Source organism: Strix aluco, chromosome 5 (assembly GCF_031877795.1).
Source record: "Strix aluco isolate bStrAlu1 chromosome 5, bStrAlu1.hap1, whole genome shotgun sequence".
In the NCBI taxonomy this organism is placed as follows: domain Eukaryota; kingdom Metazoa; phylum Chordata; class Aves; order Strigiformes; family Strigidae; genus Strix; species Strix aluco.
The window spans coordinates 32321197-32347406 of record NC_133935.1 but is presented as its reverse complement, the minus strand read 5'-3'; the positions used below and the strand labels follow the sequence as shown (position 1 = coordinate 32347406).

The 26210-nt window shown below is 44.8% G+C and overlaps 1 protein-coding gene across 2 annotated transcripts; it reads right to left on the bottom strand.

Moving 5' to 3' along the window:
- Positions 1 to 2724: 2724 nt before the first annotated feature.
- Positions 2725 to 25976, bottom strand: TEF (TEF transcription factor, PAR bZIP family member). Of its 2 annotated transcripts, none has more exons than XM_074826780.1 (5): positions 25673 to 25976; positions 14647 to 14973; positions 12944 to 13164; positions 12087 to 12298; positions 2725 to 10178 (listed from the first exon to the last, which is right to left on the bottom strand). In XM_074826780.1, exons 1-5 carry the CDS (start codon positions 25773 to 25775, stop codon positions 10157 to 10159), a joined length of 885 nt encoding a protein of 294 aa, XP_074682881.1. In that variant the 5' UTR covers positions 25776 to 25976; the 3' UTR covers positions 2725 to 10156. The 2 variants fall into 2 exon arrangements, with proteins under 2 accessions (XP_074682881.1, XP_074682880.1); XM_074826779.1 differs by lacking the exon at positions 25673 to 25976 and adding an exon at positions 20739 to 21044.
- Positions 25977 to 26210: the final 234 nt, after the last annotated feature.

The following is a 26210-nucleotide window of genomic DNA, read 5'->3' as shown; positions in this document are numbered from 1 at the left end:
GAAGCTGGCTGAAGCAGCTGCTGTTTGGGAGCCACAGGCAACCTTCTCAAGCATGAGTGGGTTTAGAAGCACTGCAGCATGGGGTGCACCTGCAGCACAAAGTCTGGAGCAGGGCAGTGCAGGTGCGTGGCCCGTTGCCGCCAGACTGCCACCACGGAACATGCACATGGATCTGGCTCAAAGGCTTGCTGCTCTGGGGCTCAACCAGGCTGGGGTGGTGAGCCCGCTCTCACAAGCTGGAAGCAAATTTCAGGATCGAAGCATTCAAAAGCCAGTTTTGACCATAAACTTGTGATCAAGCACAAAAGGGAAAAGGTACTTCAACTCACCTCTTGCCACATCTGGAATACTGCCAGCACCTTTCCTCTCTACTCCACCTAGCTACCTTCCAACCCAGCCTACTCTGCCTCTTCCCCTTTCCAGAGGGGAGGAAGGCCGGTCCCACATTGCCCTTTTGCAATTACCTTAAACTGCCAACTTCTGACTTGACTCCCTCAGGGTCACTTTGCTCCTCAGTTCCTTCCACTGCCCTCTCACTCCTCAGAAGCCTGTTTAGATCTCACATGGAGCACTGATCTCCCTTCCCGCCATCAGAGGCTGGAAATCTGGGGCAGGTCAGAAGACAGCCTCTTACTCTAAGCCCTCTACACAACTGCATCTCTATCCCTTGTGTGTTCCCTGCTTCCAGGGCAGGAGAGGGGCTCCAGTGTCATACTGCAGGCAGAGGCTATGCTGGCTGGTGGGTCTGGTATACACACAGGGTCTCCAGCAATGTTTCACCCACCTTTTGAGCTGGGACTCCCACCCTGTTGCAGGTCTTGCTACTTCCCCAGGCACACAGTAGACTGCCTCCCAGCTTTGCACATCAGCAGAGGTGTTAGCCTGCTCTTCAGTTGCCTCCATTCCTTCTTGTTTGAACAGTCACACAGGGCTATGAAGCCATAGGATGCCTGAAGGGGAATTCAGGGGCAAGTGGAAGTTGAAACCACTTTTGCAACCTGGTCACCCCTCCGATTTAGGCTCTCAAAGGCCAACAGTCTACCCAGGTCTAAGAGAACTGTATCATTTGAAAGCCACATAAGGCACTTAAAATATTTTTTCAATGGCCATGTCTAGCCAACAACCACAACCAACAGCAAGCAAAAACCCCGAAGAGCTTGGTGGATGTAGCCCTTGCACATTTCTCAGATAAGGCATTCCAGTTGCCACTGAAGAGCACTACAAACCAAACAGGAGCCATATCCTTTCCCCACTCCTTTGTGGATCTGGTGTAGCCAGGAGAAAAAATGAGTACAGATGCATTTGAAGTCCTGAGGTCAGCAGATTCCCCCCAACAAGGGAGATAAACATCCATGCTGCTGCCAGCCCCAATCACAACAGGGAAAAGATACCAAATATCCTCCCCTGATTCTATGTTAAGGCCATGTAACACCAGAAGGATACAAGAAACACATTCTTGTATCCACTCAGTTTCTACTGCAATTCCTTGCTTTGCCCGTCAAGTCCTTGGCCTTCCATACATGGTACAGGTTAAGCCCCTCCCTCTAAATAGGTCCTGTTTTAGCTTTTATACACACTATGGGTCACTAGTTGTGCCATGGCTCTGGAAGATAGCCAGAGAAAAACAACTAACTGACACAATTTATTCCTTCTGCAAAACCATGTGAATTTTTTTCCTAATCCACTATGGTAGGTTGCAAGTAGTCATGTTCATACACACATTTCAAAATTATACTGGTGAATGACCACATGAGTTGCCAACCCAATACCTTCTAATGCCTGGACTAGAAATCTCTTCCTCAAAGGTCAGGAAATGGTCATCGAGTGTCTGTGTAGATGAAAGCCTACCTGCAGGGTTGGATCAGAAATACTATCTTCCCCCCTTCCTCCTGTTTGCAATTTCATTTCCTTCCTATCACCCCCCATCACTAATCATACAAGATACCTTTTACAAAAGCAAAGAACTAACAAACTCTACCTTGCTGTAGTTTCCAGATAAGCTAAGATATTCCAGATAACTAAAACACCAGCGATTTCATTTTCCTTGAGAGCATGTGTCTCAGGTAAAAATATCAGGGACTGTAAGAGGCCAAGGAAAGTGAACACATCCTTTTCTGAAAGCGGTCCTTTCCAGTCAGAAGCAGTGAATGTATAGAAGACATACTTTTCTTACCAGGTTGATCTTCACCTACCAGCCCTTGACAAAAAAAAAAAAAAAAAAGGGAAAAAAAATCCCAAATCAAACAATCAAGGTTTAGGTCAAAAAATGGAAAGGAATGAAGAAAGCTATCCTCGTGGTCAAAACTTACTTACTCTAGACTCTGCTTCTTCCCATGAAAAAAAGAAAACTAAATTCTGATTATTTTGTGGTTGTCAACCCCAAAGTAACAGACAAAGCAAGGTCCGAGTGTCTGTGGCTGACTACTAGTTCTCAGGACTTGTCCCCCTACCTGAAAGAGCTCAACCTATAGTCATTACAGGAGAAATGCAAAATCTAGCGAAGTTTTTGAAATCAATTAATCCAGAAAATAAAAGTGGGGAATTGCATAACTGTTACCAGCACACCTAACAGTTAACACATGGGAAATGCACAGCAAGAACTTAAAGGTGATCAGTTGCTTTAGTGTCTACCAACTTCAATGAAAATCGCAGGTGTAATACTGGCAGTTGAAGTGTACAGCACACAATACGCTATCTAGAGAACAAAAATACTGAATCTCAGCATAGTGGAATATACATTTTATTTCTTAAAAAGGAAGGGTACTAACAGAATTTAATACAGTCAAAATTTTACATTTTAAACAAAAGCTTTTTTTTTCCTTAAAAACCAGTTACGAGCAGAGAGGTGAGAAGATTTAAACTACTCACAAAATCCAAGCTGAAGACTTTGAGAATTCAAATCTGTGGTTTATACATTTAAAAAAGTGTAATAAATGGAAATATAAAATAATACCAACTCTGCAACAGTGAAATGCCCTTTCCTCATTAGATTGCTGTTTAAGCACCTTTATTTTCACCCATCAGCTGCCAGGAGTGTGTAGGTTTATGTACAAAATAAGCAGTTTGGGACAAAAGATTCATATATAAATTAAAACCATTTATGGCAATACAGTTTTACCCAGCCGCTTTACAATCTTTATAATCTCTTTCACTTCTATAGAATCTTTCAGTCAGGATGATCTCAAATGCACTTGATGGACTGCTTCAAAAAGCAGTTACATTTACAGGAAATATATAGACAACCTCAAGGAGTAGACATCCAAGAGATTCAACAACTTAACATGCAGTAACAACTAAGATCGGATTTATATCTTATATAAATACTGTGCAGATTTATCATCCATCCATCCCACTGAATGAATGGGACAGATCGGTGTCACATCTGAAGCCAAAAAAATACTTTTATCCAAGAGGCAACAGAATTTCAGGCCAAATATAGCAGATAGGAGTTCCCTCAAACTATTTAGTTAAAAACTGTATCTCTGAACAAGCTTTACAGGAACAGAGTTTTCTGAATAACTTGCACATATGCTTGGCTGTTTCATAGCTATTTTACAGCTTAGAGACACTTAGAAGGGAGGAAAAAAAGAAGACAAAAAAAAAAAAAGAGATGCCACCATCTCTGCCCACTACAGAAGATGTTGTGGCTTTGTCATTTATGGAACACTGCAGATGCAGCTGTTACCAGAGAGAACACTGCTCCAGTACAGCATTAAAGACAAAGAAGTTACATTATGGCTGAAGAAAGTGTCATCACAGGCTAATCTCTTTGGATGAAGGCTGATGGATCAATCTCACCTCCTCCTCAAAACCCAAGTGTTCATATTTCCTAGCAGACTGCTCATGATTCTCACTCGACTGTTTTGGTTTTTTTCTTTTAACACGAGATAGAAAAGGTCATGAAAGCTGATGAAAGTTCCAGCTGTGCAGCATCCAGTGAACATGTACTCAGCAAAACCTCAAGTCATTAACCACTTTCTCTCTCCACACCACAACAGGATACCTGCGTCATCTATGTACATAATAGAACTAATAAACATGTAGACTATCTAGATTACAAACGAGCATCAGTAACAGTCACTCACTGTTTCATTGCAACTTGCTGCAGTCTGGCTGAAGGGTGGAGACAGATCTATTTGAGCCAAGAGTGAATAGTTTAAAAAACCCCAAAAAACCACTTTAGTTTTCCTCAATCACTAAACTTTACGAATAATTTAATATCGCCACTTTCCAAATGCTACTCACAAACAACAAATCAACTGTCCAGCTAATGGGATGGGAAGAGTACAATTATGAATGTAATCAGTGACTACTGTTAAAGAAAGACTGGAAGAGAATCAATTCCCTCAAATTCTCAGTTTCTCTGCTTAAGTAGCTCATTATTAATTTTAAAACATTTTTTGTTGATAGAAAGCATCACAACTAGACTAGAATTCCACAACATCAATCTTTGTTTTGATTTCTGTAGTTCTCTAGGAAAAAAAATAATCCCAAATCAAGCTACATGAAGCATTAACAATATTCAGTTATTACAATGGAAGCACTTATTTATTACTTCATAGAACAGATTAGTTTTAAAAGTGTATTTACATGTTCTAAGTTATACAAAATACAGTATTCCAATAATCATGTTAATCACCATATTTCAGACAACTTCACATAAAAGTGCAGAGGATGCATCCATCCATGATCCTGGCCAGTAGCAAGCAGCCATCTGCAGCATGACAGATGAAAGCTGCTATTGTGCCCCCTCAGGAAAACAAATCCTTCTCACCATACCTTCTCACTAAGACATAGCTGCAGATCTAAGAAAACATTCAGGCAGGTACACGAGCAAAGTTTGTTGAGACCCACAGACCAAAATCACATGCCTTAATTTACTAGACATATGTGAAGTACGGGGTTTTTTTTTTTTGGTTTTTTTTTGTTTTTTTTTTTTTACAGATGTTGTACAGCAAAGGGCTTCTGCTCATGCCTTAATTGGGAAAATGAAGTAAGAAGGGTTTTAGCTATGTAACAGGCACCCAATTTACACTTAATATCAACAGGCTTATAACTACAACTGATCGTGTGTTAAGGACACAATTCTGCATCTGACTGCCTGGGCAGAGCTTCATGTTCAAGAACAGATCCTGTGAAGTCCACATGTTTCTCTACAGATACAAGGCTCATTCCATGCAGAAGTGACAGCAGAATTGAGGCCTTAAAATATTGGGGCCTCAGATAGTAATTTCTTCACAACACAGCACTATCAGTTCACAACGGCAGGTCAAGTCCTAGTGCAACAGTGCACTTAGTTAAAGCAATAGCTATTTTTTCATGCCTTTCTGCAGTAACTCTCTTCCCTGTCTGTATATTCCTTTCACTTTTTTCCAGACTGTGGAAATGAGATCAAGAAAAGGAAATTCCCAAAAATCTAAATGAGTACGTATCTTTTGTATGATGCTAAACTGAGGGGAACCAAATTGTCCTAAAATTATAAACAGTGAGGCTTCAGTTTCAGCAATCTGGCTGAGGTCAGACTCTTGCATTACTCTTCCTGTTTCCATTCTTTACTCTTCTTGCCAAGTACGTTTATCTATACTGTATGTATATCTTCCTCAAAGAATTCCCTTTCTCCTGTAGCTGCTTGAACTTCAAGAAGTTTGCATTCCAAAAGTGACTCACTAGGGGATAGCACACTATCAAACTAACAAATTACACTCTATATGATAAATTTGCATTATCATGAATTAAATAATTGTAATTAGTGTTATGTTATCATCTCCACAGAAGTTTAGTTAAGTTTATTCTTTCTACCTCTTTCCCAGTCTTTCATCGTGAGTTTATCTATCTTCAGCATGTTACAGTGGCAGATATACAGATCAGAGTAATTATCTGAAAATCTAGAAAGCTAGCCAGTGTCTTGTAGTGCTGCAAAACACTAGCATTAACAAGTGATTTTGCTGTTTACGTATTTAGATGTAGGTTGCTAAAAATATGAGATTTATGCATTAAGACAAATTTGCATTTCTCATCTTGTGCTTAGCAGCTAAAAACCATACAGGTGAACAAAAGCCTATCTGGATTTTACAAAGGTCCAAGATACCTCCATTCTCACTAAAAATGAAGGCATCTGATCACAAGGAACAAAGCCTTGTTATGCTGAAGAGGCTTACAAGGCTGAAGCAGCAATGCTCTCTTCCATGCAAGTCCATTATTTCTGCGGTCTACACAAAAATATTTTTCCACACAAGTGGTTTTATTACAGTATTCCCAAAGCTGCTGGCCTTCCACTGCACCTCCCAACTTGAAATGAATTCGGTACAATCAGTAGCAGTCCTGCAGATAACACTGACAGTGATTTCTACAGCTAGAACACCTTGGGCTTTCAAACAGCACAGCAGGGAAACGGAGAATTGTCAGAAAAGACATAAAACATTACTAGAAGAACTGCAAAAAGCCACATACTTTTTTTCTTTTAAAAAATATTTCTTCTCCCAGTGCAAGTTTATAGTACACAACTTTTTCACCTGTCCATGCAGGGCAAAATTCAGACTATCTGAATATCAAAACTGCCACTAACTGTGTAAATGAACAAGTGATAGAACCAGTTTACCAACATTACACCTGCAATCTGCAATACATCCACCTGGATCCCAGCACTGAATGCTCCAGAGTAAAGCAAAGACACCCAGGACTCCAGTGCTTGCTAAAACTTTATGATACCCATGTGAGAGTAAAGACTTTTTTTCCTGTGAGAGTTAGAGATCTTTGTTACTAGCTTCAGTGGGAGCAGAGCTTGACAACAGGTGAAAGATTAAGCTTCTAGGGAATTTTTAAATACAAAACACATTATTATAAGGAGATATAACTACATGTAGATTAGAAGACCATGTATGAAAGCAATAATGCATTAAATGTTGTGCATCGTTATTCTGTAGAATAAGACAACACTCATTGCCCACAAATCTCATCAACAGTTTATATATTTTCAAAGTTAGTACTGTGAAATGGCTGTTTAGTGTCAATCCACTTCCTAATGAACGTACAGCTGTGTCAAAAACTGCTCCCTTTACTGGCAATCCCTGCAGTGATGCTGAAAGGTGCACTCCCTTTATTCTCTCCCCTTGGAGATGGTCCCTTTATGGCTGGAATGGGGTACATTGGCATCAGGCACACTTATGGCCTCTACAGAGCGTGTTTCAAGGCTAGAGAACTTCAGACTCTAACAGTGTCTATTCAGCAACTTTTAACGTTCAAGTTGAGCTAAAAGAATATTGGTCTTCTTATGACCACTATGAAAATGTACCCACGTTATCACTTATGGATAGGATTGTCATCCTAGTCAAAGAAACAAGATTATATAGTTAATAGTTCTGAGAGGAACAGAATGCTCTGAAGCAGTAAGCTTAACTTCCTGAGACTGCCAAAACTGAGAAAGGAATTCAGCATTGCACATAAATTTTTGTCTGGCAATACCTACACTCCTTTAAATAGTTACTACCTTCTCATCTATCTTTAAAGATGTTGCTTCTTAACAAAAAAAATTCTCCAGCTACAAAAGTTAAGCTGCACTCACCCTAAAGTGCGATTTTCCAGTTTTGCAACCCGTAGACACATGAATCACAGAATGTGCAAATTTGCACTGTCCTACAAGGAAGCACAAGAGTTTGCTAACAGTCTTCTCTGAAAGAAAGAGCTAATGAACATTCACTGTTAGTTTCCATTGTGTAAGCTTTTAATACAACAGAAAAATCTAATAGAATTGCACACACTAATCTCACCGAGCATTTTGCTGTTAAAATATGACATAATGAAAAACCAAATCCTGTATACAATATGTAAGTATTTAAAAGATATTCCTAAAGCAGTAAGACAGCAAGACCCAAATGAAGGATTAGCAACTCCTTGCCCAGTTACAATACCCTTTAGCTTTGTGATTTAAACAGGAAGCATGACTTCCAAGAACTGCCATTCAAAGCTAACAAAATTTAGAAATAACAACTGCAAAAAGAATTCACAGAATCATAGAATAGTTTGGGTTGGAAGGGACCTTAAAAATCATCTAGTTCCACTCCCCCTGCCATGGGCAGGGACACCTTCCACTAGACCAGGTTGCTCAAATCCCTGTCCAACCTGGTTTTGAACACTTCCAGGGAGGGGGCATCCACAGCCTCTCTGGGCAACCTGTTCCAGTGCCTCACCACCCTCACAGTGAAGAATGAAGTTGCTACATTTACATGCTGTCAGGGCTGTTTGTTTTGGGGTTTTTTGGGTTTTTTTAAAATCCAAGGTTTGGCCTTTATCACCAAAATAAAACAACAACAAAAACCAGTACATACCAAAAATATCAGTCCAAATCAGCAATACTTGATACAGATAGAGATATATGCTGACATTTCAGCAATGTGGAGCTACACTATTAATTTGTTGGAAGAGAATACCTCAAGATTATCTGAGAGCTTTGGAATCCCAAATTATAATAATATACTCATATATATATATATATATATATAACTTTTTTGCTGGTTACAAAAGCACTTTCTTGACTTCAGAACATGGTCCATTAAAAATAATAGGTCAATAACTGCATCTAATGTATATGCTCTTTACAAAGGTTATGCCTTCAAAAAACTGGTTATGAATTCTGGGGTTTGAGATTTTTTTATTATTTTTTAAAATTAAGTTTACAACATTAACTGCTTCTTTACACCTTTTTCTCTTTGCCCTTCTGCTCTGAAATCAGGGGTGGAATCCCTTGGGTAAACGCAAAGTCAAAATACTTGTTCAACATAATAGTGTTGAGCTTTGCTGGTAACTAGTTGTGCCTCAATTTCAGCACTTGTGCTTCTCAAAGCTTTCAAGATTATTTTTCTTGAGATGTATGCTGTTTATCAATCTCCAGGCATGAATAAACTCCTCTCTTACAAGCTCCACTTTGGCTACAAGCACGGTCCCTGTACTACCTTCCCAGAAATTAAGCACTCTTCTCACACCAATTTAGCTCTTAAGCTTCCTTAACATAAGAGTAGATTCTTGTTATGCTGATGAAACTCTTACAAAAGGAACTTCCATCCAATTCCTCCATCTTCTACACACAATAAACATCCCCGCAATCTGTCCAAGCTTTCATCTACTCTCCCACACCAGCACAAGGGTCTTGGTACTTAAACTCCCGTTTAAACTGTGGGAAATCATTGGCTGTTTCCGTTAATCTGTTTTATAAAACTAAATACTCTTTCACCACCGCAGTTCTCATGTAGTCAAGAGGCAGAAAATTGTAATATGGCAGCTCATAGCCATTGTTTTGCTGGAGTGAACACTCATTTGATAGTTTCAGACTGCCAAAAGCCATGGGGATCAGCAGCTCAGACTAGCACCTTTTCCATGATTGCTAAATCATTAACAGAAGAATAGATCTTGTTTCAGCAAGACACCATAAAAGAAAGCGAGCCTTGTAAAAGAAACAAAGGAAAAAGCAGGTTATAGCAGTGTAGCTGTGGAGCAGGAAAGCAACCGAAGTGTTTTACTATTACATGGGTCATTTGATAGAGGTTTATTACTACTCTTTGTATGGCACACTGTGGTGCTTTCTGGATTGTTTCAATAAATCTGCTGTACTTTTCTGCACTGGAAATCTCACACATCACAGACTGCTGTTTTCCTGGTGTTTAATTCTGCACTCATAGTACTCCACAAGATGCCACACTGTACCAGAAGTGAGCTGCAGTATTAGATAAAATTCATTCTACTGCAGGGAAAAGAGTCTTAAAATATAGCAGTTCTTAATATATACACTTTCATTTAAAACTCCCTATTTTCTTCTGCTCAAGTGCCAAAACAAAGAGTCACTGTTCACACAGGCTGTCAACAGACTTTGAGACATGAACTTTGAGTGTCTTGACAAAACCCCAATAAGTAAGCTTACTGTAGTTCATAGTTACAGTGAGAAAGACAGATAAGAAAGCCATATACATAATTAAGGAGACTTTGCACTTTTCATCATGCCCAGCCCTGGGTAGTTCAGATGGGGTACTTGCAGGCAAGCAGGCAGGCAGGGTCATCGTCAGTTGTTTGTGTTGGGACACCTCATAGATTTCACTGCTCACTCTGAAGACTGGCGATTCATGTGTGCTTTTTAGTTTCTTTGTTTTTAAAAGTCTTTAAAGTTGCATCACTCGGAATCAGATAAGTCACTTTAAACAAAGCAAAGCGTTAAGTGTGACAATTTATTTATAACATACTTCCCACCATCACCACCACACACCACCCTGTGAAAGAAAAACCCCTGCTGAAAGGTTGACAATTTTCAGTATGTTTGAAAGAAATTAGACCAACACTGCATCAAGAGCCATTCTAGTCAAATTAAATGCATAACAGAGGGGGAGATAGCTCAAAGCATACATTTACTTTAAGTGTTCTGAATTAGACTGCTTCTCTACTTCCTTAAGAAGTCAACACACAATTGGTCTAAACTCAATTTCCACATTATGTTTAAAAGACAAGTTAGGCAAGAAGCCTTTAGTATAGAAAAGAAACCTCAATGGCTTTTTAATATACTTTTCAGATTTCAATAGGGGAACTGGAAACTAGCCTAAACATCTTCTATCCCACATTTACTCCCTAATATAAATATTAGCCCAGGAAGTGTAGCCTAAGAGTTCTGACACAGCCACTATCTTAAGATAGCTTCTCTTGTTAAGAGGACTTCTAGACATATACTTCTGTGAAAGCTTCTGGTTCTTGCAGTTGTAGGTCATGTAGAAGGTCCCAACATCACACACAACATATTTTTTATTTTAACACAGCATACTGTTGAAGCAGCGCTTGGTGCTGAGAATGGATTACTTCCAAGAGGGCAAGTCTTGTGTGCTAATTTTGTAACAGGAAACATGCTGGAGAGAGAACCAGCAGGCATGGAGAGACCAGATATGCTGCTACACAGGAGACAGTGAGGTAAACTGTTCGTGTTTAGAGTGGGTGTAGCTTGTTCCATAGAGTGTTCATGAGACAAAGGACCAAAACTCTTTCTCAAGCTCTTGTACAACAGGTAAGGTGCAGTAAAGTAACAGTGGCTTGTTTGCTTCCTAAAAAAAAAACCCACCTTCTTCCAAACCATAAGGTACTGGCAATTCCTTAACAGATGGGACTCAAGGTTCAGCCTTATGAGCCAGACCTCCTTTTCTAAATCTCCCTTACTTCTCAGTTAAGTGTAACATGCTGCTTTACCAGCAGTTCAAGAGGGAAGTCCCTCTAAGGAAAAAAAGGAGTGGTGGTGGTAGAAATACAGCCTAAAACCCACAGGAAATTATTTTATCCATATCTGTAAAGTGAGAGATCCCCTACTGTTCTTTCCATGGTTTCTGGAAGTTATCCAGGGGTAGAACCTACCAAGATGTTTGAGCAGTATTGTAATCGACACTGCACTGACTCTGGTCTGTATAACACTTGCGCCTCAACCTCCAGATAACTCTGTTTTTACCAGAGACTGAATATTTTCCTATCTTCCTGTCCTAAAGGCTCCCCTATTCCTCTTCAACAGGAATAGAGTTCTATACAACAGGTACTTTCTAGTGCCTCTGAATGGGAGAGGAAACAACTTCATGATGCTGCCCAGCAACATCTACTTATATCTTAAAATTATGTTTTACAATTTGACTGGGAGGGGTGGGCAGGGTGGAGAGGGAGGAAAGAGCAGGAGTTTAAAAAAACAAACAAACAAAAAAACCCAAGGAGAGTCTCCTAGGCTCTTTCTCCACTTAAAATGGAGATTAGAACAGATAGCAAAAGCCCTGTCCAGTCAGGAAGGATCCACATCTACTCCTCCAGACAGGTGAATCTGTTCTATCGTATGACATCAGAAAATGCTCTATCAGTGTTACAAACAAAGTTGTAAATCTGGACACTAATATTTTGAGCAACACAATGATCAGGAAAGGGCCTGAACAAGTTGTGCCAACAGAAACGGGGTTCGGGGGTTTTTTTTGTGTAAATGCAAAATGGCAAAGCCTCCACAAACTTTATTTCTGGGAGTCTCTACAGAAGGCAGAGGAGTCTAAGAGGCTAAAACAAGGAGCCCTAAGAAGGAAAAGGGGTGTGCTTACAAGGGTCCGTATCTGGTCTCGTATTTAGAAACAATGTTCTTGCATCGTCCCACTTCCTTGCGCAGCTCTGCAACCTCCGTCCTCAGGGCTGTATTTTCTTTCTCAAGAAAGGCTGCCCGAATTGTGATCTGATTCTCCTTTAATCGCCGAGCATCACGGGAACGCTTTGCTGCCACATTGTTCTTCTTTCGCCTTGTCCAGTATTTTTCATCCTGTAGCAAGAAAGAAAAAAAAAAATGCCAACCTGACAACTACATCAAATAGACACCTCTTTATTGTATAATGACATTCACACTGACTGTGATATTGAAGAATCTCTTCATTGGTTTGCAGGACTCCGATACCAAAATGCCGGCAAGACAGTACTGTGAGATTTCATCCTTACACGAGTCTTGTTTCACGATAAACCAACTGCTAGAACTAGGGAGTTTAAGAGACTTGGCTACTAAGAAGCTGTCCAACTGAAATGCTCCCTGTACTTAGTTTCAATTTGGGAATGAACTTCCCCAGGAAGCAAGCTGTTCTGTTGTCTGGGCTGCTTAAAGCTGGATCAGACATAGTGCTGGGCAAATATATACAATGGCCTTCAAAAGTGCAGTTGATGACGATGTGATTTGATAGTTCTACTACTAATTTCTCTGTATAGCATGATAAGTTGCTCCTGCCCAGTAATTATCTCATGATACCAAACCAGCAAAACAGCAAGAACAGCAGTTGACTTGCCAATTCTATTCTTGGCAGCGCTTCTGCTCAGTCATGTAGGTATAGCGCATTAGCTTTATGTGTCAAAATGTTTGGGCAAAGAGTCAGAAACTTTGATCAAGGCCTAGAGAAGTTTGTAGCAATAGATCTGTTACCTTTTGCTCATCTGGGACAAAAACCTTCTTGGCTTTTTTAATCATTGGTTGTGGTTTCAGGTCCTCTTCAGTAAACTTGTGCTTGCGAGGATTGAAGAGCTCACCACCAGGCACACTGGACAGCACTAAATCAGCAGGGTCAGGGTTAAAATTCACCTCAACTTCTACGCAGTCAGGATCAATGGGACTAGGAGTATTTCTCTCATTTTGTGGTGGGGACTCTGGCAACAACAGGAGAAGTTACAATACATTCAGCAGGATGAAGAGAATTAACTAAGAAGCCAACTTGGGTATCTCTATTGCCCTACTGTGGGCAGTATTTACTAGTATTATTTGCTATTTCCCTAAGGTGTGCTTGGTGCTGTACAGCTGCAGGTACAGAGAGAAGCTACACAGTCCAGTTTGTAATACAAACTCTAGGAACATATGCCAGACTAACAGACATGAGTAGATAGATGCAGGACAAGAGTTAATACTTCCTCAGCAAAAACTACATGCTTGCGCACTTACGAAGCGCCTTCCACAGCCATAAGAAGTGAGAAACTTGTATCAGCCTGAGCTTTGTGCCATAGAAAGCCTTACGGAAACAATCCTGCCCAAAGACCCCGGTCTCTGGGTCTGTCAGAAGGTCAGACAACTGTATTTCCAAAGAAAGGACTAAATAAAGGTGGGTTGGTTACAAATGCAACAGTATTCTACTTCTTTGCCACATGGGAACAAATGTCCCAACAGATTGTCTGACACTGACAGTGTTCATACAAACTTTGTCCTATTTATCTACTGTTTACAAACTTCATACACACATGCATTGCAAATGTCAATGCAATTTGAAGTAGTGAGTAAATTAGTAAGTTTTTTCATGTACCACCTAGAAAAAGCCACACCCTATGTCTCACTGAAGGAATTCCACATTTTGCCTTTCTCTCACAGATTCACGGAAAAGGCCCCGAGGAAAACGCTTTCTGTAAAGTCTGCTCATAAAATAGTACTGTGAAAGTTTAGTGGCTATCATGTTTAAACTCCAAATCTAGCGCAAACTGAGCTGCTAAGTTCTTTAAGAGAGAAGATCTCCATACTACAAATGAAGAGTTGAAGTTTCCTAGTACCATTTAAGTACAGTTTTGTTTCTTTGTTCCTCCATTCCCACTTCAAAGCATCACAGAACATCAAACTGCATCATTAACACACCTTTTCCAAGTGTCTGTTCTCACATTTTACAGGCTAGCATGAAGATTGCTTCATTGTTTTTGTATTAAGCATTGTTATTTGAGGTACATTAAGTTAGCATAAGTTCACCCAAGCAGACCAAGCCACCAAGGTAGCACAAATGACTTGTCACAAACTATCAAATTTGTCGTAAAACAACCTGAGAAACTATTTTCTCAACATGTCCATCTTTTCACTAGATTAGCAATACCAAGAAAGCAAATACTCTATGTTGGTGTTTCAGCTCTTCTAATTTCAAAAGAAAGACTGCACACTAAGGGACACTCACTCAATTCTTCCAGGAGGGAGGGTGGGGAAGAAGAGAAGAGGCAGCACCTTCATGAATTGACACATGGACTAAGACTGAGCATATCTGTGCTACTTAACCAGCCACAGCTAACATTGACAGGTTAGCATGTCTCCTCTTTGATCTAAAGGGGCACCTTTTAATACAAGAACAACAGAAGTCCCTCAGAGCCCCATATTATTCCCTCTACCTGTGCTGGAGGCTGCTTCTGATTGCTGGTAAACTGCAGTGGAAGAGGATGATGCAGGAGAACCAGTGGAAGCACTGGCAGACTCCTTTCCTTCCAGCTCAGCCACAGGCAAGAGTGGATTCCGGTTCAAATCCAGGTGAGTAGGGCTGGAAGGAATTCCATTCTCCAGCAGGAACTCATCCAGATCCATGTACTCCAGGTGGAAAGACTCGCCATCGTAAGGAATAGTTTTGTCCCAAATGGGTGGCATAAGGGAAGCCGAGACTGCCATGGTGCTGGCAGCTGCTGCCTCATCTTCCTCAAGCTTTATCTTCTCTTTCTCTTTATCTGAAAGATACAAGTAGGTCACTGTACAAACTGCAACACAGGAGAGACTCAAGGTTTAAGAGTCTAACAAAATCCCCCTGAAAGGAAATTCAGTAAGCTGTATTTCTGTCTCATGTCTTGATCTGAAAAGTCAGATGTTGAAAGGCAACATTCACACATTCATATGTAACTCAGCATGGAATGCTCTGGCTCCCCATGACTGGCCGGACCACAGACATTTGAGTAGCCTTGAAGACCAGCATCTTTGCTGTCATAACTTACCAACGTGTGATGTAATACTGCATCTAGCTTATTGTTAACTAGTCACTGCAAAATAGCATGGTCTTCACAGGCTCATCTTGGAAGACAGCAAAAGTGAGCGTCCATAAATAGGATTACATGGGAAGCTGTTAAGAAAACTCTGAGGAAGCAGAGTAGTTTATTCTGCGTACAGAGAAAGAAGGTGCAGAAGAATAATCTAGATACAAACAAGAAAGGAATATTGGGTTTCAGATTACATTTGAAAATTAGTCAAAAGGTCCATAGGACACCAGAGACCTGGATGTCTATTGTTCAGTATTTTAGAAGCATTTATTTCTGAAATGACTCAGCATGTCCACACAAAGCAATAGCTCCAAATGCTGTTCACTATAGATAGCTCAGAGTACCTACATACAATTTTCACTCTTTGGGGAGATGTCTAATAAGGCATATTCCCACCCCCAAGCCACAAAAGACTGATTAAATTTTCTCCATTTACTGTGGTACAGTGCACATATTACAGAAAAATGGCTTTTTCTATGTTCCCCATAGCTACTGAATCTTAACAATTGTCTGGGACAGAATCCAAGCAGAAAACTCAAGTTATGGAATAATTACATAATTTAAGAGATAAAAATAAGCTGGCAGAAAAGAAAAAAAAAAAAATCCAAGTCGTTTTCCTGATCCAGTTCTCCATGTAGCCATGCAGTTCTACCAGCACTGAAGGAGGCATTGCAGAAGCAGTGCTAGCACTGCTGTCAAAAGGAATGGTCACCAGTCGTCATACCCTAACCAACTGCAAACTGGGTCTTAGCATGGAACCTGGCAAATATTTAGTTCAATGGAACAAGGACTCTAGGGACATACACTGGACCAGTTTGGATCTCCAGTATTCACACAGGTTAGCCCAACAAAATGCACACATCTTTGGTATTAGGGTTTTCTAGACTGCCTACAATATGCTAAACGAGTATTTTCCTTTATTGGGGGTGGGAGTGGGGGTGAAGCTCTGCTCTAAATCAGAAAAGCCTATTTATATAAAACCTATTCTGATAGAACTGGCATTCCTTCCGCTGTTGCCTTAGCTGGTGTGGAACTGAGACTGAAAGAGCTTTTTATGGCTTAAAGAACAGTGCTGCCATACAAAGTAAATTATCATTTTAATCTACCATACTGTGAACATTTTATACAAAAGAAGATACCAATTTTAAACTAAACAGCTGAGAAAATATTCACCAGCCTCTAACGTGGGACTAAGAGCAAGTACCTAAAGAACATGCTAAATTCAGAGCAGTGAATTCTGGACCTCAGCTTTGTTAACACCATCTTGCAGCTTTTGGCCTTCCCCCTTGCCACTTTACACTACTGCCTCTGAACTGCCATCTCCCAACTCCTATCTCTCCTATAAACTCCCTCTTGCAGGGAGTTTTGGAACCTTCCTACCTTGCTTGGGCAAAGCAAATGTGCAGGTTAACAGTCATGATCCCAATAACCGGAATGTTTCTAAACCGCTCCTACTTGAAGCTAGTAAAGAAACAACATCCACTCTACTTCACATATAAGGATGATTTTACTTACTATTGAAGCACACCCACCAAATTGGAACCACCATTTTACATCCAACTTGTGAATCAGGGATTGTGCATTTCCCCAAGGTTTGCACAGTGCCCAGCACAACCGAGCCCAGATTTACACTGGGGGTTGTGGATGATATCCTAGTAAAGACATCACCAAAACAAATGCAAGTGACAATCACAAATTCTTTGTAAATCACTTTATTTTATAATCAACACGATAAAAAACACTTGTGAATGTTGAGTCAAAATGTCAACTAAAAAGAAAAAAAACATTCTTTACTCTTGAAAACAGTATTCCATTATAAGTAACGCCAGTTTTAATGCAAGCCAGCAGTGCTTTTGTTTTGCAACATCTAATACAACACCTCCAAAGAAAAGAAACCTTAAGTGATTAGTAGACTAAACATAAGGCTTAAAAATATTTTTCAGAAGGTAGATGCCAAAAAGACTATGCTATGGGCATATGTGGTTCTTCTCAGATCTTTTAATGCCGATTAGATGTGATATACTTGTAGATCCTGCTGTACTTCAGTAACCTGAAGACTGTGGTCTGTCCAACCTCCTTTTGCTATCGTCCCTGGCTTCCCTCACACGAGAAGGCCATCTGAAATGTTTTGTCCTTTTGCTACAAGTTGACAACTGGCAAGCACCGGGTCCCCAGTGCTTTGCTCAGCTATGCTGTCTCTCTCTCCTCCCCTCACTAACAGCAATATCTGAAACAAATTAAAATAGCAGAAGTTAACATGCATATTGGGTGCCCATGTATTTCAAACACGATACATAAAAAGATAAAATTGTTCTATGATCATTTTTGCATTGACATTTTCCCACTGGCTTTCTTCCAATTCATTTAATTTTTATTTCTGCTGCACAACATCCTGCTGGGTGCACAATATCTAATGAAACACTAATTAACTTCTTGCATCTTGAGGGGGAAGTTTCCGCCCGCCCCAGCACAGGGTCCTGAAACATTAATTCTCTTAAGATATTTATAGTGTAAACAGGTATTACCTGACAGCAGAGCTGCAGTATCCTAAGAGGCTCCATTTGCAGTGATTCAAGGTCACCCTGATAAATCTGGACTGTACTTCTGCAGCTGATAGCTCCTGTCTGATTTAGCCCCCTCATTCTGCTACTGTGACCTATTAACTAGGCTGTGCATCTGCTGTTAACAGAGAGGTCACTAGTTTATGCTAAGTAATTTAGGCAAAGCATTCCAGGTCTTGAACTGTTGGAAATACTGCTGTTTTAGCCAAAAGCAGCAGCTTGGAGAGCGCCTTATTCCACATCCTGGTTTTTCCTCAAATAAACCCCAACAAACCAACCAAACCCAGACCAAAATACATTTTGGCCACAACCGTCAAGTGCTCTCCCAGCCACAAACAGAACAAATACTTCTTTGACAAAGTTCCCTTCGTTCATCAAAAAATATTGTCAAATTATACTGAAAACACTACACACAGTAAGACTGATTGCTCCATAAATCTTTAGTTCGACTTGCGACAATGGAATGAGACAGGTTATAGGGTTCTGTATTCCCGATGCCCATTACTGTGATGTTTGTTGAGGCATTCCTCCTGCCACAGCACAACTGGTGATTAAGGCATCCTTTGGAGAGCATGCAGCAGCTCGTTATTAATAGGAGAGACCTACACTCCTGCTCCAGAATATTAATTCTCTTCCCTTACCCCCCAGGACTTTTTATAAAAAGATTATTATTTTCATTTATTTAATCCCTACAATGTACACGACAACAACCTACAGCAAGGCGGGTCAGATATACTTGGTGTATGGCAGGGCATTCAAGATGAAGGCATTCAGTTGGAACTGGATGTCCTCTGTTGCTCAGAAGGATTAGAAAGCCTGCTTGCTTACTGGGTAGTCAAATTACCTACGGCAGTTGGAAAACCCACAGGTAGCTTGGAGACTATAAATGGACACTGCAGCTAGTTGATACCGTTTCTCACTGAATAAGACAGAAAACTGTACTTTTGTCAACAGGCATTCCAGACAAAAGGCATAGCATCTTTTTTCAGAAAGCTTGCTGAAAACATACCACTGTATTAAGTAAATTAGTAATTAGTCAACATTTTGGTTGTGTCACTACAATGTAAAGGAACAGAAAATAAACAAGGATCTTCTGAAGTCGGTTGAGTCACAATTTCACTGACAAGTCTTTTGTAAAATTAGGAGTTAACTACCTCCTAACACAGAAGATGTTCTTTCTTTTGTCTTGCAAATATGCAAACAAGAGAAGTATCAGAGATCAAAACAAACAGAAAGCAACAAGTTCCACAAAGTGTGAAGTAAAACAATACAAGGTGGAATAAGGAAATCTATGTAAAAGTTCTAAGAATTAGAACAATCTGAACTTCATCACAGCATGAATGGAGAGGGGCAATCAAGAGAGCAGACTCACTAGCAAGCTTTAGAGAATCAAGCTGAACACCTTCCCAAACTGGAATAGGGTCATCAAGTAAAAGGAAAAGTATCAAATGTTTCTAAATTTAGAAAAATGCACTACCTCAAAATCGTATTATTTTTAAAGTTTTATATCTCCATAGGCCAGATCACATGATTCTGGACAAGAAAACCACTCCTAAGACAAAGCTGCCATATCTCAGTCAGCTACCATTATAGTTTCCACACATGAACCTAAATTGCTCCTGCTACACTATTGTCTTTAAAAAGGATTGGGTGCAGAAATATCTTAAGAAATAGCATAATGTTGTAGATTCAAGATTCTTATGTACTGCAGCATCCTGCGCCATAGCAACATAACTAAAACCTTTGTCAGAGGTTGACTTTTTTTTTAAAAAACAGAAAGGAGAAAAAAATTTGCCAGAATCACAAGATGGATACATTTACACAGTATTGCGCAATGTTAGACATGCAAAGTAAATGGATCTTAACTAGAACCCTCACTGGGAACAATCTCGCCAACCTTGCTTGCACTGTGGTATACCCTGGATTTTGTCTGATGTTCCAAAAATGATTCTCAACCTCAAAATTCCTAAATGTGAGGGCTTATTTTATTATATACCAGTACACTGGGCATTACAGTGGTGCAGATAAACCTGAGCCTTCCTCAAAATCAAACTGATACTCAGAAAGGCAAAAATACTGCCAGGTGAAAAAAAGAAAAAGTATGCCATCATCAATGGACTATATGCACCAGCACTATTATTTACACAGCTGCTGTCTGCATAATCAGTGGGAGAAAGACAGCTCTAGCCTATACAGGATTGCATGTGCAGGCAGTCATACCCTTATGGATTATCACCAAACCTAATCTGAAGAGATTTGCTGTTTGTGCCTGTCACCGTACAATTTTTCAGCAATTAAGGTCAAGAAAGACTCGAAACCTTTTAATTGCCGCTCCCAACTATGCGTCTAAAGGTAGGGGAGGCTTCAGACAGCCAAGGGAATAAAACCAGCGTGTCACGTCCTGACTTCTACCCACCCCTCGTACCTGCAGCATTTTATTTCGCCCAGCGCGGGCATCTAAATGCACCCGAAAGGACGATGGCAGCAGCTGAATTTTCCAGTCGCACCGGCTCGCCGGGGAGACCCAGCCCGCGGGGCGGCCACCGCTGCCCTCCGCCTCTGAGGCGGGAGCCGGCCCGGCTGCAGGCCGGCGGGCCCGGCGGCCGCCCCGTGAGGCCGAGCCCGGCGGGCTGGGATCCCGCGCTTGGCACAGCCGCCCGGGGCGGGGGGGGGGAAGGGGCGCGGGCCGTACCGGGGGAGGACGCCAGGCCCGGGCGTGCGGCCGCTCCCCCCGCGCACGCCGCAGCCAGTCCCACCGTGACCCGGCGGGTCCCGCCCTCCGAGGGACGGGGCGGGAAGACGGCGGGGGGGGGGGGTGTAAGGAGGGGGGGGAAGGAGAGGGGGGGTGAGCTGGAGTGTGCCGCGCGCTCCCGCCGTCCCCGCGCGCGCTCCCGCGCTCACCCAGGCGCGCTTCCCGCGGCGGGTTCTCCATCAGCTTCTTCAGCACCAGCGGGAAGGCCCCTGCCAGGCCCCGCTGCTCCTGCTGCGCGGCGGCCCCCGCGCTCCCCCCGGCTGCAGTGGGCTCTGGTCCTCCCGCCGCCGCCGCCGCCTCCTGGTGCGCGGCGCGGCCGGGCATACTCCCCGCGAGCTGGCGGGCGGGCGGGCTGTCAACGGTCGCCAGCGGCCGCAGCGCCCGGCGCGAGGCTGCGACAGCTCCCCGGGACCCGTCGGCAGCGACGAGCAGGGAGCAGACGGCGGGGGAAGAGGCGGACGGCGCATGCGCAGCCGGCTGACGCCGCGCGCGTGCTTCAGTATTCATGAGCGCCGGGGCCCCGCCCACCCCGGCAGTGGCGCCCCACCTCGCCCTCTCCGCCTCGCGGATTGGCCCGCGCCGCTCGGGGGGCGGCCCCGCGCGGGCAGGCCCCGCCCTCCCCGCCCCTCAGCCTCCGGCGCGGGCACGCGCCCCCCGCCCGCCGGGGCACGTGCAGGGGCAGGCTCCGGCGAGCCATTAGCATGCCGTGCCCCGCCCCCCGCTCCCCCGGGCGCTGCGTCACCGGCAGCTGCCGCTGGAGGCGGCGGAGGGATGGAGCGGGGGCGGCGGGGGCGGAGCAGCGCCTTGCCGCGGGGCGCGCGCTCGCCGCCTGCGCCTGCGTGGGCGGCCCTCCCCCGCCGCTCCCTCGGGGCGCCGCTACCGGCTGAGGGGGCCGCGGAGGCGGCCCGGGCTGCGCGGCGCTTACGGGCCCTTTCTCGGCCGCAGGCTGCTCCCTGCTGCCTCAGCCCCTGTCCCGGTCCGGCTGGGCTCGACCGGGGGGCGGCGGGCCCGGGCTGGCGGGTCGCGTAACCGCGGCGGCCGTCGGGGGGCAAGGTGGGAGCCCGCCGCTCCCGAACCGGCGCCAGCGCTCCAGCCGGTCCTTAAATATCCTCGTTTAGGATCCCGAGATCACCTTTCCCACATGACCTGGATTTAATCTCCCTCTGTCCTACATCCTGCCAGCAGCAGCCGCAGCGGCATGCCCTATATAACATCAGCAGGGAGAAGGACTCCACTGCGGCTGCTGGCACGGCTGGGCTGCTGGAGAGGGGGAGTCTTTGCAAGTTCTCATGATCACAAGCAATCCTTGTGATTCCTCAACCACCCCCTGTTGCAGCAACAGGAATGCCGTGCTGGGATTTAAGCTTCTGAACACACAAAGGGAGCGAATGTTGCCAAGTTCATCCCCAAGAGCACAGGCGGATACTGAGGAGCTTCTCCTGCAGAATGAATAAGCTCGCAGAAGCGACAGACACTACAGCCACAGTGTTCTCCCGTCAGCAGTCGCTGCCTCTTGCCGCAGAAGGGCCGGCCGCAGCAAACCTACTGCATAGCGCTGCGAGCCGGGCAAGGAAAGGGTGGGCAACCTCCCTGGGATGGCCCCGCCGGCACCCAACAGAGCCACAGGTGCCAGGGCAGAGATGTCCTCCTAAGTGCCAGCAGACAAGGGACCTCTCCCTCCCGGGTAGACACTCAGGTGTCTGCTTGATTCAACTGTCTCTCCACAAACCTCAGACATTTCACTTCGGTGACAAGACACAATTTGACCTGACCCTTGCTAATAAACCCTGGTGGTCTTTGTGACACAAAATCAGGTCTGAAATCCTCCCTACGCGTCCCAGGAAAAGGAATGGATTGGAAGTCGCATGGAGTAGGTGCTTTCCCCCCTTGCCTTACTGCACCGAGGACCAGGGGATGTCTCCATCCAACCCCAGGCAGACAGGGATCTGCCCTACCTGCCAGCTACTTCTCTTGTGTAGGCTGGGAGGCTGAATCTGCTGCCTCCTTCACAGGGGACAGGGGTAGGACTCCTGACACAACTCCCGCGCTTGAGCCTGGAGAGGGCCACGTGTTCATACAGGCTGGAACAGTGCAGGTTAATGCATCGTTTATCAAGGCTGATAAATCCAGCTGCAAGAAGCAGGCAAAACAGGTGATGCTCCGCTGCCCAGCGTGCTCCACAGCTGCCACTTGCCCTCCATGGACTCCCTCTGCCCTGCCAAGCTCAGCTGGCAGAAGGAAAAAGTACATGCATGAAAGGGAGATGCCACTTCACACGGGGCAATGAAACACAGATGTCAGACCACACATGACAGAGGTGGCACACACAGCTCGGCAAGGGGCAGCGGGCTCGCAGCGATGCTTCTGCCTGGGAAACAGCTAGTGGTAGGTGGTAGATAGAGAACACAACCCAGTGAGGTCGGGAAGGAGCAGCTTCTAGGAACAGGGTGAGGGGACGTAGCCAAAGCAGAGCAGGCTGCAGGCTTCCCGTTCAGTTATGGCTCTCATGGTTGCTTTGTTCCATTGTTGTTGATGCTGGAGGCCCCCGGGGATGACACTGTTTCTCGGTACTGTACGGCGCTCCTTCAAGGAACAGGCTCTGTGCGCATCCCCCCTGCAGATCTCAATGGCAACTGCTTGGCTGGGTAACATGAATGGAGGCTATTAAAACCACTCAGCAGCCTTTACTCCAGGGTTTTTCCCTTCAGATCGACTATGTTCTTCCTCCAGCACATTTTCACCCACATTCCACTGTGCTAAGGTTTGTTCTGCACCACCACGGGGTTGTGACTTTGCTTGGAGAGGGTTTAGCCTGTACAGTGTTAGCTGCTCGGCCCGAAGGTGGGAGGGAGGGAGCTCCTGGGGAGCATTCCTGTGGCTTCCCTCTCACATCACCCTGTTCGGGCATCAGCTCTGCCCTGCCAGCTAGGAGGGAGGCTGCTCTGAGAGCTTTTCCTCGCTGCCTCTGGGGATTAGGGGCTCAAGCCACTGCCAGCAGAAAGCAGGCACTGCACCATCAGCTGTACCTTCTTGGTTAAGCTGGGATCTGCCTGGAGTTTTACAATTTCTCTTTTGCTCTGCAGCTGAGAAGAGAGGAATGCAGCGGCCTTGGCTGTTACTGCTGGGAGTCTTGTCAGGGCCAGATGATGCAGAGCAGCCCGGCTCTGATGCAGGAGGGAGGCAAGCAAGAAGCAGCCCAGTGGTAGGCACAGGGTCGGGGGGGACACATACAGCAAACCCCGCTGGGAGGTTTGAATAGCAGAATACATTTCAGACAGAGGTCTGAGATCCAGCAAATCCAGATGAGTGGTGTGTAGGTATGGAGAGCCAGGAGAAGAGAAATGAGCTCTGTGGGAGGAGGGCCATGACGGGAATGCCGGCCCGGGAAGGGAGGCAGCTTAATAAGGACAATTCTAAGGGTTATGGGAGGTGATGCTGAGAGGCAGGGTGGTCCTGGGGCTGAGGAAGAAAGCTACCACAAAACAGCACCCTCAGCTGCCAAATAAGCCACACTGAGTTAAGACTAAATTATTCCCTCTGCAAATCATTGATCTCCCTTCTACGCCTGACTCCAGCTCTTGCCGAACAGATAAATCTTGCCAGCGCTCCTCCCTTGGATTAATTCAATCCACTTGGCTGTGGAGACCAGAGATCCCAAAGAGGCAGCCAAACTTCAGCTTAGCCACAGCAAGGCTCTACACCACGTGAGCCTCCCTTGGCTGTTACTGCCTCCTCCCAGCCAGGTCTGCTTTCTAACCAGGTATCAGTCAGCTCAGAAAACATGCCCTGGTCCCCACACTCAGCTTCATACTGTGTGATACATAAACACACCCATTAGTGGGCAAAGTCTCAGCAAAGGAGGGAGACAGCTCACAGGTGGCAGCAGCAGAGCAATGTGACAAAATGAGCCCCTTAAGGGGTGTGGCAGCTCCCCTTGCCCTATTTCGCTTTCCCACTGGGAGCTGCATGGGTGCCACAGGGCTCACTGTATTCCAGCCGGTGTAGGCCGCTGCCTTTCCTGCCACAAATGCTTTACTGCTGCAGCAGCAGTCTTTTCTCCTGCTGACCCTGGAGCAAGAGCAGGATCCCATTCCACATTGTGCATCTGGCTTTTCTGCTCCCACCTCCTGGATCACACTGCCCCTCAAGACTGCAGACCCGTCTGCGTGTCCTGGTAGCAATTCCCTACAGAAGAGCGAGCTCAGTGCGTGTTCGCTTCTGTGAGTTCGACTTACTTGTGCCTAGACACGAGCTTGTTGAGCCGAGGTGTTCCCACACATCTCCCCAACACTCAACAGCGAACATTAAAACACAAAACCAAAAAGCAGCTTGCCAAGGGCATGTGGCATTCCATCCAAAACCAGAGAGTCCCCCAGTTGTGTGATGGGCACTTGGAGCATGGCCAGCAACAGAGAAGTGATCAGTCCAGCAAGAGCGAAGCATTCAGCACAGCAAAAGCCCAGACTAAATAACCTCCTGAGTCCTTTGCATTTGTTTTCTAGGATGCTGCACAGAGAGCGGGAAAGCCTAGGAGTACAGAAGGGCCCTTGCAAAGAAAAGACAACATTTGCTCTGTCCCCTACCCCAGCCTCCCACTGATAAACAACTGCAGCATCAAACACAAAGTTTGCACGGAATCAGCCTGCCCCAGGCGGGCTGGGCTCCCTGGGCAGGCTGCAGCTGGGAAGAGGCAATGTCTGGAGGCTCAACAGTTATTAACCATGGGACAACCTGGATGGCAATCCTGGAGGTTGCTCCTATGTGAGCATGGAGATTTGTGCCCAAGCCTTCTCTGTGCACAAAGCTTTGAGGGTTTCCAAGAAGTATCTGAGCACAGAGATTAAAAGGATCAGGAGCTTAGCACTCTTGACTGATTTTGTAATCAATCCATTGCTGCCGTTTTTCCTCTTAGCTGCACAACACACTTGGTGCCAGAACTCCCCGTCTAACTTGAACACTTGGGGGAAACACACCCTTGAAGGGCTTACAGCAAAGATCTTCTGCCTCCTTCTCGCCTTGCAACTTCAGGAGGGGAAGGAGAAATCAAAACAGAAACCCCAGCATGCATTCCCCTCCTTCCTACCTGTCATCTTGTTGGTCCAGGGTAAGGAGTACTCCAGCAGGGACTTCAGGACTTCTGGAAAGTCCAGGGCAGCGGGGCCCCCGGCGCTGTTGCAGCTTGACATGTCCTGTCCCAGGACTGTGTAGCACAACTAAGGGAGGGCCAGGTGCCGGGCTGCCAGTGCTACACCCCACTCGCCTGGGCGTTGCGAGAAGGGCTCAGAGGCTTCCAAAGCGGGCTTGCCAAACTACTCCGGCAGAGAAAAAACAAGGAGGAAAGGAAGCAGCCTGGCAGAGATGCAGTTTGCCCGGCTGTCTTCACCTCCCCCTCTCCCACTCTGAAGTGGCCAATTGTGGAAATAGCTTGCAGCCTTGCAGGGCTGGGCCGGGCGGCTGGCCAGCGTGGTCTTACAGGGCCTCTCCCAGCCAATCCGGCAGCAAAGAACTGGGCCAGTTATCTAACTTTGCAAAGGCAGCACCCTTTTCCTTCCCAAGGTGTTATAACAAATATACACATTGGGGGGGGGGGGGGGGGGGGCGGGGAGCAAGTGCGCACTGTC

Excerpts from the sequence above, each read along its gene's own strand:
- TEF (XM_074826779.1), bottom strand. The coding sequence starts at position 20,913 with ATGCCCGGCCGCGCCGCGCACCAGGAGGCGGCGGCGGCGGCGGGAGGA. Across the intron at positions 14,974-20,738 it reads GCCGCGGGAAGCGCGCCTGG|ATAAAGAGAAAGAGAAGATA; the intron begins GTGAGCGCGGGA and ends TGTATCTTTCAG. Across the intron at positions 13,165-14,646 it reads AGAAGCAGCCTCCAGCACAG|AGTCCCCACCACAAAATGAG; the intron begins GTAGAGGGAATA and ends TGTTGTTGCCAG.